Source organism: Rhinopithecus bieti, unplaced genomic scaffold (assembly GCF_001698545.2).
Source record: "Rhinopithecus bieti isolate Rb0 unplaced genomic scaffold, ASM169854v2 scaffold_41913, whole genome shotgun sequence".
Taxonomy (NCBI): domain Eukaryota; kingdom Metazoa; phylum Chordata; class Mammalia; order Primates; family Cercopithecidae; genus Rhinopithecus; species Rhinopithecus bieti.
Window position 1 is genome coordinate 1,592,856 of NW_016818964.1, and position 17,825 is coordinate 1,610,680.

Here is a 17,825-nt window from a genome sequence, read left to right on the forward strand (position 1 = left end):
GACTAGAAAATGTCACATTGTCTGTGGCTCAACTTGGAGCCATCAAAGAGGGGAGCTGGCATAATATTTCGAGTCCTCAAAGAGCTACCCAGCGCTCCCAGGAGGCCACCAGGCCCAGGCTCAGCCTGGCTCCTGCCAGCTCCCAGTCCACTGCAGACAGCCCTAGCCACTGTGCTCCAGCTGTGCCTGGCTACTGTGGGTCCTTGCAGCTCCATCCTGTCTCACTGAAGGGCCTGGCCAGGTGCTGCCCCCTTGCCTGCTCCCCTCCTGACTGTCCTGCCCTTTAGGCCTCAGCTCAATGTCAACTCCTCAGAGGATCAGTAACAAGGACCTCTCTGTTCTCCCAGGCCTCGGTGTGTTTTTTCCTAGTACTCGCCATCACCGGGGCTGTGTTACCTTGTCCTCTATTTACCTAGGTTTTGTTGTCATGATCCAATGCACTCACACTTGGATACAGCTCCAGCAGGGCAGGGGCTGTGTCCACCAGGTCTTATTGATTGTTGCATCTGTAATGTCTTTTAGGAACTCTGGCAGACAGTAAGTTCTCAACTAAGACTTGCTGAATGAACATCATCGTTATTGATAAATGATCTCACAGATCAGTGGAGAGACAAATGGGTAAGGGCCAGGGCCAGATCAAGGGCTGGCTGCCAGGAGGTGTGGGAGGTGGGGCAGGGACCTTCAGGGAGGGGCTCAGAGGATATCCTCATGCCTCACTCTGTCCATCCCAGAAGGCCGAGGTCAGCAGAGGGCCAGCGCATGGTTTACCCGGCCGGTTGTACTCTTGGCTGGTGAGGTGGCAATGGGATTTATTACATGAAAACAAAGGCAGCCACAGTGGGCTTTATCCCGGGCACATAGCCTGTACAGGCAGCACAGAAACACGATGAGAAGTCATGCCACCCACACAAACCAGGAGGAAACAGAAAACAGGGTGTCCTTTGTACCGCAGGTATTCATATTACTGAAGAAAAGAAGCCACAAGATGCTAGTCCTCTTGGTGTGCAATTCTAAACACTAAAACCCAGAAACTACCCAACAGGGCCTCAGGGTCCACACAAAAACCAGGAACGACTTGACTGGCCTGCCTGAGCTCTCAGAGCTGCTGGACCCATCTCTTACAAAACGCGGTGCCACTTAACCACGGATGGCGTGGGCTCCCTCCACCAGGGAACATCTGGAGAGATTTTTGGTGGGGAGGGCTGCTTGCATCTGGTAATGAGCAGCCGGGAAGGCCACTAAGCACCCTGTATTGCCTGGGATAGCCCCTAGCAGCACAGAATTATCCAGCCCAAGTTGTCAATCATGTTGAGGTTAAGAAACCCAGAAATAGTGTGCATAAAAGTTCTTTCTAAAACTTTGGGGAAAATGTATTATTGATAAACATTAATATTTCTAAAACTCAACAAGCCCCCAGACCCTGAGCTGAAAAACCCTGACTGTCCACACACAAGCAGAGGGGCGGCAGCCCACACGCTGGCTCAGAGCTCAGGCTTTGGGGTGCCCTCTCCTGCCCCTGTCCCAACTGAGCTACACAAAGTCTAGCTCTGCTCCTGGTTGTAAGAGGGCCACATGTCTTCCTGGGGAACAGGCTTACTTTCCACAAGTGGAAGCAACTGCAACAGGCTAACGGCACAGAATGGTCCCACCCTCCCCAAAGCAGAAAGGGCGATTCCTGGCCTGGTGTTGGTGCACAATGGACAGATTGTGTGGCTAGACATCACAGGAGGAGTCGCCTATGACCCAGGGCAGCAGTTATCGAGAGGCTGACCTCACCGCCACCCCAGAACAGGACATGATCTGTTTCTCTGGGACCACGGCCACCAGATGCGTCCAACTCTGCCTCCCGTGGCATTTGCTGGCCAGCAGTCTCATTGTCACATGACACCAGCTGTGTCAGAGGCAATCCCAGATGATGACCTCCTGCCAAGGTGGCCCTGAAATCACCAACCCTCACACCACCCACAGAGCCATCAGCTGTCACCAAAGCCCCTCCAAGCTATGATCCTGGCCTTGCAGCTTTCTACCTGACCCTGGGCAAGTGACTTAACTCTCCTGGGCCGCAGTTGTCTCCCGCTGAAAAATGGGGAAATAATTCCATTATCTCAGGGACTGAGATGAGGATCAAAGACATAAGAGATAAGAACTGCCCACGGCAGAATGGGCCACGTGGTACCTGCTTGGCAAATAGGGAGCCGTCCCACGGCTCCCTGGTGACAACACAAACCCCTTCCAGGGGCACACGGTTCTTACTCTGACCCCACCGGTCAGCAGGCACAAAGGCAAAGCCGACACAAACCCACTTAGATTCTACAGTGTTATTTATCCTCTGATAGGCTTAGATGTTATCTTCCAAGTCGGATTCGAAGACCTAGAACAACAAAAACCTTTGTTTCTTCTACTTCCTCTCCATCCCTGTGCTGGCAACTGCTCAATAAACATCAGGGGCCGACAGGGTCTGATTCAATGCAGCTGTGAAATCATATTTGGGGTAAATGTGAGCCGAGGCCTTGGGTAGTCCTTTAGAGGCAGACGCAACAGCTTTGAAGGTCTTCTGTGCCATCCTGCACCTTCCCTATGCAGTAGGCAAGGGGATCGAGGCCCAGGTGGGCCAGCAGGTGAAGGGTGGGGCCAGGGAACAGCACTCGAGTCCCTCTGACCCCCACCTGGCCCTGCCTTTTAGGCATTTCTGCTGCCCTAGCACAGAATGCATCTCCCGTCTGGGGACACTTTCATAATCACTGCCTTACTGACTCCAATTAGGACTGAGAGCTCTCAAGTCAGCTGCGGCCACAGATAAGGCTGACAGAGTAGTCCTACTGTCACTGTAAGAATAATATTGACATAAGCCACGGTGACTGACGGTTCACTAGGTGCCAGGCCTGTACTGAGTGGCTTGCACGTGTCATCACACCCCAGGCACTCACAGTAAGCGTGGTCGACCATTACACACACATGCAGCACTCACACCATGCCAGCACTATGGGCATCGCAGGTATTAATTAGTTTAATGCTAACAATAACCCTAACAAGGTATTTTAGTTGTTTTTAAAAAGAAAAGGGAACTATGCAGTATTGAGTTCCCTTGCCTGTAGGGAGGTCCAGTGAGATGGATGAGTCCGTGTCACCACAAGGTAGACACTGAGAGCCAGCATAAGCCTCACTGCCTTCTCACCCCCTGCTGTGACGGCTGTTATTTCAGACTGCAAATCTGTGCCTAACCCTCCGTGACCATGTGGCGCAAGCCAAGCTCAGCCTGTGCTGGGTGAGGGGAGCTGTCTATCCCTGCAGTGAAACCTGGCCTCACCTGGCGGACTAGCAGGGAGGACCTCAAACGTCACCCCTCCCACCAGCTCCCAGTCCCACTTGCTTCCTGTCCCCTCAGGAGGGTGGTGGGATCAGGGAGGCACTATTGAAGGCTAAACATGGTTTCCTTCCAGGGAAAACACAGAAAGAACCAGTGTGGCCAAGTGTGCATTCTCTTCCTGGATCCTTCGGGGCAGGAGCTTCCTTCCCAGATCCACTTTAGATCATTACACACTGAGAGGAGCCAGGAGGTGAGTGCAATTTTGTCCTGTGTAGGCTGGACAAGGCTCAAGCTGCTCAGAGGCCGGCCTGTCACGGCGGCAGAGGGAGGGGACGCTCAGGACCACATGCAGGGGCACCTGGGGCTGAGATGGGCACAACACTGAGCCTGGGGCCATGAGCTCCTTCTTCATCTTGGAAGCACCCAGGTTCCAAGGAGTAAACAGTGTCCTCACCTGCTCAGAGTTCATCTTGCACTGGCAATCTCCCCTTCGAAGCAGGGCCTCTCTCTTGCCAGTTATGTCCGATCGTATCACCACCATCCCCGCCCCACTCTCCCTGCAGGATAGATTCCAAGCTGCACAGCCTGGCATGAAAGAGCTTTGGAGCTCTGGCCTTGCTGCTCCCTCTCCAACCTTGCTGACACCTGGAGACATCGCCATACATGCCCAGCAGGCAGTGCCATCTGCCTCATGAACCCTCCTGGCCTCCTCCCTCCCTGCTCCCAGCAGCCCAGCAGAGCCATGTCCTCCCTCCGCAAGCCCCATCCCAGCACATGACCAGCACAGGGCATGCGCCTCCACCTAAACACTTAGGCACTGCAGGCGGCAGTGGGAACACCAGCTGCTGGGAGCAGACACAATCCCTGCCCCAGTGAAGGGACAGACAATAGCCACTGATAAAGAATTACAAACTTCCGAAGGGCATGAAGAAACAGTGCTAAGCTGGCAGGGCCTGGGACAAGAGATGTGTCATTAGTCAGCTCACGAGGGAGGATGTTTCTTGGGAAGGGGCACTGAGCTGATGGAACAGCTTGTGGAAAGACGCCGAGGTGGACACGCATCAGAGCCTGAGCAGTTGCTGAGGGGGCCAGGGAAGGAGTGGGTGGGGCAGATCACTGAGGCCCCATGGGTCAAGTTGGCAATCATGGCCTTCAGTGTCACAGCAATAAGAAAGCATGGGATGCTTCAAGCCAAGCCATGCTATGATCAGACCCGTGTTTTTCCTAACTCATCACTTTAGGTGCACTGAGGTCAGTTCTGGGTCTGCCCGCCGGCCTCCCCTCCTGGCCAGGAGCTCGTGGGCGACCGCAGAGGACCCTCTCCTTGCAGTCTGTGTGCAGACCGGGAGTTCAGGGAACATCTGGGGGACAATTACCGTCCTTCTGATAAAGACAGGGAAGAGGCAGCAGTTGAGACTAAAACCTCGTCAGTTCTAAGCTTATTCAGGCAGAATCCCAGGAAAGTCCCCCGAGGCAGCCCCATATGACCCATGGATCGCAATCACTGCAGCCCTTCAGAGGCAATTCTGGGGCTAGAAGGGGCAGCAGAAAAGAAGGGCGGGCCCCTTTCCTCCCACCCTGCGTCCACACCTGGCAGATGGCTCCGGGCGCCACGGCGAGGAGAAGGCGTGTGTTGCTCCCCTGGGGAAGCCACTCACCAGGCCAGGAGGCCCCTAGTGTCCCCAGGCCCAGGGCAGGGACCCTCTTGGCACGCCAGCCCCACTTGCCCATGTGGCCAGGCCCTGGGGGCCCCTGCCTGGGTCTGTACACTGAGAACCAAACCTCAGGCAGAGCCTCAGAGGCACCAGGCTGCTGGCTCCATGTGAACCTTGGAACAGAAAAACAACTGAATCATCCCAACCGAGTCTCCGAGCCAAGCCATTTAGAAGCCAATCAAAAACACACAAAAAACAAACAAATAAAAACAAAAAAAAATCCAAAACCCTGGGGCAGTGGTGAAGGTTCTGTGACCAGCAGCTTTAATGTTCTGCAGTAAGCCTCTGGCCCACACCCTCCACCTGCCCACCAGGGCAGCCAGAAGCAGGCATGGCCTCCTGACTCTGGGAATTTTTCCCTCCCTGGGGACCAGAGCTTTCACAGAGGCAGCCTGGTGCAGTGCTCCGGGGCCCTGAGGAACATCTCAGAAATGTCTTTGTCTCCACCCACACAGCCCCAAACCACTTCCTCCTTCCTCCCTGGACCTGAATATGGCCTGTGGAGAAGGCCCTTCCAGCTGAGCCCCTGCTGGGGCAAAGCATCTTGCCTCTGTTTTCCTGCTCACAACAAAATGGGAGGACCCCAGCTCTGCGTGCTGCTTCCCCTGCCTCTGCCTATAGCATCCCTATCCCTCCCAGTCCTCAAACCACACTCATGCCTCCTAGTTAATGCCTGGAAAATAAAATTTGAAACAAAAATCTGAAAACAAATGGCACGACTGAGGTCAAGTGTCCGCCTCCCTGGGTCTACATGGTCTGGCTCTGAACTTGCATCTTATGGCAGAGGGAGGGGGACGGTCAATGCTGACAGCCCAGTGACCAGTGGTAGAAGGAAGCCTCTTCCCCGGCCCCCATCCCAGTGCCTCTCAGTCCTTCTCTGTGCCAGCCCCGCCTGCCTCCTCTCTCCTGGGGCCTCTGGAAAGTGCAGCCCCGCACCCTTTTCCCCAAAGGATTGTTCTCTTCACAAAGGAGAAAACTTCCCACTTTATCAGATATCCGGCTTCTTACTGAAGCACAGATGGCGATGAAAATTTATCCCAGAAATACTGGTGCTGGGAGGTTATGGTGAGGTCATGGCAACCATCCCCCAAGACCCAGCCAAGACCCTACCTGAGAAACACACCTGTGGCTGCCTGACAGCCTTAAGCCACAAGTCCCCATGCTGCCCTCCACACATTCTCCCTGTTAATATTCTTTTCTGCCCAGAAAAGGAACACAGTGGGCACTCTCATTCACTGTTTGGACATCACCTGCCTGGGCTGTGGGCTGTGTGTGTATCTGGGGAGCAGGCAAGAGGGATAAGAGCCTGGGAGCAGATGTTCCAGAACTCCGGGCCCAGGCTAGCCGGGAGCTGTGGCCTTCTCTCTAGGAAGAGCAACCGTGTGGGTGTGACGAAGTGGCACTGAGCTACAACGGGAACTTCACACCCACAGGCGTTTACTCCTCCCAGCAACCTGCCCACCCAAGGAGGAAGGAACTGAGGCTGGGGGGAGGCGAGCGGCTCCTAAGTTTTGGAACAAGGATCTGCCTTGAAGACAGTCTGACTCCCAAGTCCTCCACCTCACCCATCTCTGGAGAGGCCACACAGCACGTGAGGAGAGCAAGCTAGCGGAGGCTCTAATCCTACCTGGACCACTTTCTAGTTGCCCTGCACCTGCTTCCTCATCCACAGGACAGGAATCATCAAACCTTACAGCTCACGGGAGCAAGCAGGTCAACCGCCGTGAAGCGCTTCCCAGCAGGGCCTGGTATGCAGTAACTGCTCTGCGGTGCTTTCGGAGGTAATGGTAATCAGGCATCTGGAAGGCCACTATCCCCCAGATGGACTCAGCAAGAGATGCGCTATCCCTGCACCAAAGGGCTGTGCGGCAGCCTAGGCATGGCTGTGCTCCTCCAGAAAATGTCCCCCGAGGGCACCACAGGAACATGAACTGGGGACTCAGGGGCCTTCCGAAGGAGACGGGGGTGAGGCAGGAGCAAATGGCTCAGGGGAAAGTCGCTGTGTGACTTGGATTGGCTGGGACCACACCCCAGGACAGTTGTATAGGCTGGGGCCAGAGAGGAACAGAACAGCAAGCCCCCAGGATGAGCAGTGGCTCACCTGAGAAAGTCAGGACTGACCCCCGGCTCTGCCGGCTCCCTGTGGACAAGCTGCATATGTTCCCACGCCTCTGCTTCCTGCTTATCAACAAGGCTGGTGAGTCTGCACCAAGGCTGTGGGGATCAAATGCAGCACGTGGGTGAGTGTTGATCAGCCCAGCCCTGGCATGGGACAGGGGCTCAGGAAGCAGTGCATCACCAGGGCACACTTCTCCTCTGTCTTGTTCCCATCGAGCCCCAGCACACTCCTCCCAACATGGTCTGAGCTTTTCTTATTCCTAGCACCCATTTTAAAAATAAGGAAACTGAGGCTCCATGAGGTCACAGAGGAGCCCAACCATGTTTTTCCCACAGTCTCCAGTCCGATGAAGGAGACAGCGTCCAGCAAGTGGAATGGACGTGGGGCCACTGGGGGGGCAGACGCCCTGGAGGGCGTAACGTGTGACATGCCCTGCCCCCGAGCAGGGGAGGCCGGGAGCAGACTGCACCTGCCTCTGGGGCCACTTCCTGGTGGGAAGCAGGAATGTGCAGCAGGGAATTGGCCAAGGAACAGGGTGAGAGCCCCAGGGAAGCAAGAGGGGCCAAGGTGGCCAACCCCAAACACACAGGGAGAAAATAGTGTCAGCAGGACGGCGACAGTGGATGACCAGGAGGCGGGCGAGATGCCCTTTGTCCTGATGAAGAAAAGTAGGGCACCAAATCTGCACCTATCACATGCTGGAAACCCCAGCTCAGGCATCCCCATCCCACCAGGCAGGCCCGAAAACAGCTACCATCTTGCCTGCATTTTCACTGACAATACAACTTTGTTTTTCATGACCTCTGAGCTGCTTTCCAGAGGACAGAATCATGTTCTTGTCCACAACAGAAAGAACACAGAACAAGTCAGTAGCCAGCATGAGAACCCCAAGGCGGCGGGCAGGTCACTGTGCGGTCAGGACCTGGGAGGCTGCTGGGGAAGTGGGGTGGGGACAGGGAAGTGACCAAGGGACTCAGCAAGATACCTCTGGCTGTGCTCAAAGGTGAGTACCCAGGTCAAAGTAACAGGCAGAGGCAGGGTTCTCCACCAAGGCAGGACTCAGTTCAAAGGCCCTCGGGAGTCCCCTTTATCAAGTGCAGCAAAAGGGTTCCATCCCTTGTGCTCACCCGAGCTGGGGGAAAGGGTTGCACGTGCCTGTGCTGAGGGTGTGGAGGCCACACTAGAACTCAGTGGTGCCTCATCAGTAAACCGTGTCTACACAGCCAGGGGGTGGAGACGGCCCAACCATGACCTGGTTCAGCCCCCATGCTACACCCGAGGACACCGAGGCCGCACAAAGCACCTACCCACAAGCCCATGTCTCGCCAGTGGCAGAGCCATTTCTCCAGACTATACCTCCAGAGAGCCGCTACTGCCCTAAACACGCACACGGCCATTCCAGGGCCTTCCCTCCTCCTCCTGAAAATGCCACAGCCAAGGGCTGCATGGTCCTCACTCACCTGGAACCTGTGCACCAACTCCAGGGACTGGCTATCATTCTGGTCAGCTTCAAGGATGACGTCGGTCAGCTTGTGGATGATGACGTCCAGAGGGCCCTGCTCCTCGATCGGCCGGCTAAGGTTCAGCTGGGAGGCAGGGAACACAGACAAAAACAACAACTTCAGCACCTGAGTCCACTGCCCCCATCCTCCTGTCCACCCCGGGGCACATCACCAGAGGACCCTCAAGCCTCCCTGTAGCACTCTGGAGATGGGGCAGGAGGGCTGACATGGAAAATACAGACAGGACAAGCAGGGCAAACCCTCCAAGACCCCACAACTCTTCTCTCCTGCTAACTCCTCAAGGGCACGGCCCACGTTTGTACTTCTGTTCCCCAAGCCCCATGCTACCCAGGACGCAGAAGACACATAAGAGGAATCAAGGTGACGGTGTCAACAGGCCAGGCAAGTGATGCTGAGAAATGGCTTTACAGAGAAAGGCTTTTCTGAACACGTTCCATCTGCCCAACCACCTAGGGAAACTAGGGCTCCAAGGGGTTAAGTAAATGACTCACGTCATACAGCCTGATCAGAACTTAGATCTAAGCGGATACTGCTTCTGCTAACCTATAAAAAGTCTTGGCAAAGCTGTGGTCCTCAGGAATCTAGAAGCTGCTGCTTCGAGCGACCAGCCGCTTGCACTTCACACTGAAATCTGGGCTCATCGGGAGAAGCGAAGGCGTGCAGGGCTGCCTGCAATCTGTTCCACGCTGCTCCCCTGCTTTGCCGGGGAAGGTGTTTATTTTTGCAAGTGCCTGAGGTTGGGATGATCTGTCCCCAAGGCCTCTGGCCAACAGACAGTCAGCGTCACCTGACCCCAACACAGGAACACTTGCCAAAAGCCGGGGCAGCCTGACACCCGCTGCCTGACCCGCCACATGCCTCCCTCCCAGCCCACAGCCACCACCACCTGCAAGGCCAGTGCCTTGGAGGCAGCAGCGCCAGCCCAGTACCTGGCTGACCCCCAATTTGGCCTCAGCAGAGGCCAGAGAAGGTCACAAGCCCCACCCCTGCTCTCATCCCCACCCCCAAGTGGGTTTCCCTCCAGGATTCAAGGCTGACTGTTTTAAAGATGTTACTAAAGACATCATAACGACAACTACAAATGCTCACTGGCAGTCGGCACCACACTCAAAGTTTGCGTGCATTTCTTTCATTGTATTTAACAATCACTATGAGAAGTGATTTTACAAATGAGGAAAGTAGAGGACGGAGACTTTTAAAACCTGCCTAGGGTCTCACAGCAGGAAGGCGGTGGAGCGGGGACACAAATTCAGATCTCAGGCTGCGCTTCTCATTCCATTCCCCACTGCCTGCCCCCACAACCCCGCTCCCCATGCCTGCTCTGTGCCCTAGGCAGCTGTCCTCTAAGGCCACAACCACCTGGCTGCCTTCTCCTCTGGCCAAGTTGGGCCAACTGGAGGCACAACAGAAGATGGGCAAGAAGGAGAGAGGGAGGGGTGTACTTGCAGCATCCTCACACCCTGACCCCCTGCCATATTTCTGGCAGGAGACACAGTCCCCATGGAGCAGGGCAGCCCCTCTCTCAATACTACCGCCTTCCCTATGGCTCCAGGTACATTTTGGTCCCCTTGTCCCCTCAGGCCTAGGGGTGGTGACAGCTCTCAGGGCTTGTTAGCAGGGAACTTTGTCCTGTGCTGGCTCTCGGGCCTGCCCGCACCCTGTGATGGTCCCTTACTAAACTCTTCTCTGTTGCACCCCCGCAACGGGGCAGCTCTTGTCTGCTGGTGTCTTTAACTCCTCTTTCTTACTGTTTGCCAGGAAAGATGTTAAGGGATTTCCCCTATATAGAAAAAAAAAATCCTTTAGACCTCACAATAAGAAACTACTAAGGAATGCTGTTCCCTCCCCATGGTGACAGGCCTGTGTACAAAACAACACAAAATAAAACCAAAACCAGGCTAGCTGAGAAGTTGCCCATCTCTGGGGCTCTTGGGTGAAGAAGGGGATGGGAAAGACACTTCCCAGTATCTCCTGAGACCTGGCATTGGCTCATCCTCACGGCAAGCCGAGGGGCCGGGGAAGACGCTCCCTGCTGCACAGACCAGGACACCAACGGCCCAGGAAGGAAAATGACCCAGCAGGGCCACGCAGGTGGAGCGGCCAGGATAGAGACTGCAGCAATGCCCACGTGTCAGCCTCCACAAGCAGCCCGCTGACCTGGGCTTGCCATCCCCTGGGGCCTCAGTTTCCCCTTTGATAGAAAGAAGAAACTGCAAGAGCTTTGCTGGGCTCTCCAAATTACACTCCACCCAACACCTCTTCCCAGAAAAAGTAGAAACTGAAGGAAGGTAGAGAGGCCATGGGCAGAGAACACTGGCCTGTCAGACAGAGCCAAACACCAACCCATTTCCACTACAGTCTGTGGCTCCAATGGGACAGGCACCACCAACGAGAGGCCAAGACAGCTACGAGCGCAGGCGGAGCCGGGCCACAGGAGCGACGCATCCAGGCCTGCAGAACCCCCATGCCCGCCAGGGAGACGGGACACCGCATCTCCAGCCAGCCCTCCAGGTTTCCCTGCCTGGGAGAAACGGTGGGGTTCCCTTGGTGCTGGGGAAGGAGGTGAGCAGAGGGGACGCCCTGGGTGTCCTTGCCTGGCATCGGCCTGAGGCCCGCAGACCTGACAACCGTGGCTGTTTGGAAAATAAGCTCTCCGCATCCCTGGCGCTCTGCTGAAGGTAAACAGCTGAGCTCTGGAAACGAGCCACCCTCCTTTGTGTATTTTCCAAGCATTTTCATGTCAGTAAAACCCTTTTGTGAGAACAGCAGCTTGGGACACACAAGGCCTAGGCCGCTCTCAGGTGCAGCCGCCTCTCGCGGTGGCATCTGTGCTGGGTACCGGCAGGGTTGTTGGCAGCTCTGGTGGCTCTTCCGCAGGTGCCTGACATGCCACAACTGCCCTGAAGGGGCCTGTCCCCTGAACACACTGCCAACGGGCTGCGGTCTCCCTCCACTGGCTGGAAAAGAGATGGGCCCTTGGGTGCGGCCCTACAGGAGAAAGGGCCCGGCTCCTGAGACTGGGGAGGCCATGGAGGAAAGGACACTGTGCAGGGGGATGCCCGAGGGGGAAGGGCACCACAGAGGCATGTCTCGCAGATGCCATGGGGACAGAAACTCATTTCAAGGTTGTCATTCTGCTTTTCTGACCACACTCTGCCCCCAGAAAAGAGAATATTCCCAGGGACTTCTTGTCCTCCTCAGAGGATGGGGTCTGGTTTGTCCCTCTCAGCAGGAGCAAGAGTGTCTCAATGAAAGGCTGCCCGCCGGGACCTGAGGTCTGTGGGCGCTCTGTTTCCAAGTCACGCCATCTTGCAGGGCCCATGCTGGATCCTGCTCTGTGTGGCGCTTGGAGTTCAGAACTCGGAGAAAACAAGGGGCCACTGTTTCCCTCAGGGACGAAGGCAGAGACTTACTAGAGGTGGGGGCAGGGCCGGGAGACAGGACAAAGGCCTACAAACCCCAGTGGCCCCAAAGTCCTCTTTGACTTCCAAAATGATTAACCCAATCGTACCCAGCCTGGTAACCAAGCTGAGCTACGTCCTGACACTCCGTCTCTCCCAGGACCTGGAACTGGGGAGGGGTGGGCCAGGCAGACAGGCCTAGAAACCCATCCCCAATCCACCAGCTTCTGAACAAGAGCAGGTCACTGAGCTGTGGAGTACCTCCGTTTCCCTAGTCATAAAATGAGGATGCTATTAACCCTTCCCTGCACCTCACAGGGTTGTTAAGAGTCCCAGAGCAAAAGTTCAATCCTCTTTCACATTTCTCAACTCGTCTCAGCCCAAACAGGAATAATTAGTGGCTCCCTTGTGTTCCCCACAGCCCCAGAACCCTTTGCACATCCCTCCAAGATTGCACTATAACCCCAGTTATGAAGCTGATTCTTTAATCCATTGTCTCCTGCTCCAGAGCTGGAGGCTGCTCTTCCTCTGTGGTATCATATAATCTTTCTGACCCAATTCCTCAATTTCTCAGTAACTGGTTTCCAATTACTCAGGTAATGGAGAGGGCTGTGTTGCCACCATCCTCTAGGAATCTCAGTTTCCTTGTCTTTAAAGCAAGAAGCCTCGTGATCCCAGCACTAGCACCCAGCTCTTGCAAACTTGCTTGGTGCCAGGCTCTGCTCTAAGCACTTTACATGCAGTGAGTCACTCAATTCTCACAATGGTCTGAGATGCGGACTCACGAGAGGCGCAGGGTGGTTAAATAACATGTCACAATCTCACAACTTCACACCCACTCTTAGCAGTACCCAGCCAGTGACACTCAATAAATGTCAGCTATTGTGTTTCCCTATACTTACTATTCTTATTATTACTGATCGGTGGAAACTTCCCAAAAGTTTTGTCCCAACCAATAACGGGTGAGAGGGCTGAAGTCTGACTTATTCCTCTGCCCTCTTCATGGATCTGAGAATCTGGGACAGAACTGCCATCACCAAAGTTCAAAGGCCTTGCCAAGCAGAAGCAGGTCTCTTCAGAAGAAAAAGTCAGATCTGGAAACCTCATGGACAGACTTCAAAAAGGACGCTGTGGCCAGACATAGTGGCTCGTGCCTGTAATCCCAGCACTTTGGGAGGCCAGGCGGGTAGATCACTTGAGGTCAGGAGTTTGAGACCAGCCTGGCCAACATGGTGAAACCCCATCTCTACCAAACAACACAAAAATTAGCCAGGTGTGGTGATGGGCACCTGTAGTCCCAGCTCCTTGGGAGGCTGAGGTGGGAGAATTGCTCAAACCCGGGAGGCAGAGGTTACAGTCAGCTATCATGCCACTGAACTCAAGCTTGGGAGACAGAATAAGATCCTTACTCAAAAACAAAACAAAACAAAACAAAACAAAAACAGAAGGAAAGGAGCTTGGCCTTGGAGGACTCCATGACACACAGTGGTGTGTTTTCAATGGGTTTGATTCCAAACGAAGCCTGGAAAAGAGGAGATGGAGGCCTTTCCCTGGCAAGTACAACTCTCACTCTCAAAGGAGCCCCAGAGAGGTGAAGAGCTAGAGGTCACCGGGGGCTGCCACCAAGACCAGCAGCCTGGGACAAGGACAGTACTGGTCACCCTAGCAGCCTCTGCCCCAGGCTGGGGAGGGAAGCTGTTGAAAACGCTCTCTGACCCAATTCCCTGATTCCTGAGTAACTGGTTTCCAATTACTCAGGTAATGGGAAGAAACAGCCAACTCCTGAAGGCATAAGAGTGGGTAAACTTTTCTCTCTAAGATAAAGGGTCGAGACAACTAAATGGCCTAAGGATGGCGCTACCTTGTAGAGCCGAAGTTCTGGGAATTTATGAGTTGACATTAGACCCTGAAAAGTTACACCCATTCGGCAAGCACAGCTCCTTAAGAATAGGACTGGCCCTGAGTTCTCAGGATGGGCCAGTCCTGTTCTGCATTCTCAACACTGGGTGTTGGAGGGGCAGGTCCAAGAGCAGGCAAAGGATAAGCACACCCACTCCTGGGATGCTGGCCTAAGGAAATGATCAACAGGTGAAGGCCACTTCTGGCCTAGGGAGAGTCACTGACAACATACTGACAAGAGAAAAGACACAGAGTGCATGTGCGAAAATGGGGTGCTGGCTAATGCTGGGCATGCCACTACAAAGGGCTAGTCACGAGCCACTGAGATGGTGTGGCTGGGCACAGTGGGGCACACCTTTAATCCCAGCTACTCATGAGGCTGAGGTGGGAGGATCATTTCAGCACAAGAGTTTGAATGCACCCTGGCCAACATGGCAAGATTGCATCTTTTTTTTTTTTTTTCCTTTTGAGACAGAGTCTCGGTCTACCATCAAGGCTGGAGTACACTGGCATGATCTCCACTCAATGCAACCTCCGCCTCCCGGGTCCAAGCAATTCTCTGGCCTAGCTTCCCGAGTAGCTGGGATTACAAGCGTGCACCACCACACCCAGCTAGTTTTTGTATTTTTAGTAGAGATGGGTTTCACCATGTTGGCCAGGCTAGTCTTGAACTCCTAAACTCAAGTGATTCACCTGCCTCAGCCTCCCGCAGTGCTGGGATTACAGGCGTGAGCCACTGTGCCTGGCCATATCTCTTAAAAAATGACAACAACAACAACAAAAGCAGTCACTGAGATGACAATGAAGAGGTCTTGATAGAGATATGGGTAGGTGCTTGAATTACAACCACATGAACCAACACTTACTGTGGAAAAGGCTGATAAGAAAACTCAGAATATGAAAATAAAAGGACTGTGAGTAGCAGCCACTTTTCTGTTTTTGTTTGTTTGTTTTGTAGAGACGTGCTGGGTTTCACCATGCTTGGCCAGGCTGGTCTCAAACTTCCAACCTCACATGATCCGCCCACCTTGGACTCCCAAAGTCCTGGGATTACAGGTGTGAGCCACCACGCCTGGCCTATCAGCCCCTCTTCTGGACACAAGGCAGGACTGCACTTCCTGATTCCCTGGTAAATGGGTGATCATGTGACTCATTCTGGCCAATGAGCTGTGAGTGAAAATAGAACATGCTGTTTCCTGGGCAGAGCCCGTAACTGCAGGAGTGAGGTCTCCAGAGCCCTCTCTCCCCTCTGGTGCAAGACCAGCGACCTTCCAGATGCGGCTGCTCAGTTGTGGATCTCTGAGTGAACAAGATGGACAGAGCCTCTAGCTGGCCCTGTGGAGATGTGGCATGAGTGTGGAATAACCCACGGTTTTCAGCTAAGATTTTGAGGCTGTTGGTAAATACGGCACAACCTAATCTGTCCTCATAAAATAGGTGGTCCCCCTACCCCAAGCTTTTCTTTTTCATTTGTTGAAACAAAGGAAGGACGGAAGGGAAGGGAAAGGGAAGGGGAGAAAAGCAGATTAAGGCAAACAGGCCCCGACAGGTGACTGCAAGGTTGAGAACGGAATTTAGTTGTGATTTTTTTCACATTGTAGTTTAGTATTTGGATGAGAGAGGAATGGGGATTTATCCTGTAAGAGGAAGATAACTTGTCAGAGTCCTTAGGAGCAGAAGGCAGGAGCCTCGATAGAGCCACATCACGGACGTGGCTACTCCCCAGCATCCCAGGAAAGCTCACCCCTAGCAGTCCCTTCAATCTGCCAGATGAGTCCCTCGATCTGTGTGTCTTGGCCAAGGGGCTGCTTCATCTGTGTTATTGTTCACAGTGGCACCTGAGAGGCTACAGTTAGAGCTGATAGGAGCTAACCCCTCCCTCTGTTGCCAGGCACCAATCTAGTCCTGTCCCGGGGGGAAAGTATGAATCACAGGCTGGCAGAAAAAGAAAAAAAAGGGGGGCATAAAAGGGCTGGCAGATCTGGACCCACAAGGCGGGAATCAGAGGCCACGTAACAAAGCCTGACCGCACTCTGTGTGTGTTGTGGGGAGAGCGGAGAGGATCCCACACATTAACCTCCTGTTGCCAGGCCTGGAGGAAGGAACTTACAGAATCCTCTTGCCCGCAGCACTCCTCCATGGCTGGCCAATGCTCTTCTTCCCAGGCCACCTCAAGCACAGAGGTGCTCCCTCCCCAGGGAGAAGGATGCCCAGAGGTCAGAGGGCAGGGGCTGAGCCTCCAGCTGTGCAGCCTGGGAAAGGGTACATCCCTCCCCTCCCCAAGCCTGCTTCCTCGCCTGCGGAGTGAGGGTAAAGAAATATCCTTCCTATAGTCGTGATGAGCACACAGCCAGGGCCGGCCGGCGATTACTTCCCTCTGTGACTAGAGCTGACTATGCTGCACTGGTGTCAGCAAATAAGACTTTCTTCCTCACACGAGGCTGAATGTTCTCTGGCCTCCTTTGGCTTTCCACCGGCATGATTCTGATCATCACCTCCACCAGAACTACCGGGGCCCTTATCATATTCCAGGTGCTGCACTGAGCAAATGACAGACCTAATCTCCTAAGTACGTAAACTCCATGTCCTTAGGAGGCAGAGGCCACTGTCGCCATTTCACACATGAAGCAAGGAAGTCAAGAGGCAAAACAACCGAACTGAGGCTATATAACCAGCAAATCTCCCCCAACACCCCCAGGTCCCTGTGGCTCCAGGACACAGGCTCCTGAGCTTTCTGCCTTCATCAGGAAGGGGAGTGGGCCGACAACACAGCCAGCTGGACGTCCTTTCCTGACGTGCAGGGAGTGAGGCTGGGGGGAGCTATCATGTGGTCCGAGATACAATCTGAGGGGGCCAGAAGCAGGGAAGCACCCACAAGCACAGCGTTGCCAACCCAGACGTGCCCCAGCTCCAGGAGAAGAGGACAATTCTGAAATCCTAGTTGGCAGGCCTCAAGTTTTCAACCACACCATCTCCTGAGAGCCACCTAGGTCAGGAAGCCAGAGCCTGTCCAGGGCTGGAATCAGGGTCTTTCCATCCTGCCAGCCACCGACACAGCACACCACTGTCAGCTTCGCGAAACTCTCCAAGCTGAAGGGCCTGGCACTGGCACCCCAACCTGGAAAACAAGGGCAGGAACGGAGGCTGTGGGGGCGAGCAGGCAGTGGTAAGGCCTAGCACCGCCCACGTTGTTGTCTTTCTATTTTAGTTGTGGTGGTTTCGCCAGGCATAAAATCCTGACTTTTATGTAATTCAAATGTATATTTTCATCTTTTGATCTTTGCTCCCTAGACTGTTTTTTAAATCAGCCCATGGTTTTCTCAACTATTTTTACATTTTAAGTTGTTATCATTAGATCTTGGATCCACCAGGAGTTGTTTCAGTGGAAGACTGAGGTGTGCATCTGTGTACGTTTTCTTCCCGATGGGCACTCAAGTGTCTCAACAACATTTACTTACCTATCTTTTACCCACTGTTTTCAAATGCCAATATTTTCATAATTCCCACATATTTTGGACTCTCCATTAATTTGTCTTGCATCAATACCACATTGATTTGGTTTGGTTTTCTTTTTTCCACACTGTTTTAATTACAATAGCTTCATAATACAGTTTAATACCAATAAGAGCTAGGTCCTCCATTTTTCACAATTTTCCTGACCAGTCATGCTCATTTATTTTTCCTACACACCCTTACGAATAGGACTTGGAGCTGGGAGCGGTGGCTCACACCTGTAATCCCAGCACTTTGGAAGGCCAAGGCAGGTGGATCGCCTGAGTCCAGGAGTTTGAGACCAGCCTAGATGACAGAGTGAGACCCCATCTCTAAAAAAATACAAAAATTAGCCAGGCTGGTGGTGCA

General features: G+C 53.8%; 1 protein-coding gene across 2 annotated transcripts in view; it reads right to left on the minus strand.

The window, feature by feature from the left end:
- Positions 1-17,825, minus strand: part of ITPK1 (inositol-tetrakisphosphate 1-kinase) — a 182,341-nt gene that overhangs the window by 67,688 nt on the left and 96,828 nt on the right. For both annotated transcript variants that reach the window (XM_017857903.1, XM_017857901.1), the window contains one exon: positions 8,602-8,727. In XM_017857903.1, coding sequence (XP_017713392.1) covers positions 8,602-8,727 — 126 coding nt within the window. The remainder of the gene's footprint in view (positions 1-8,601; positions 8,728-17,825) is intronic.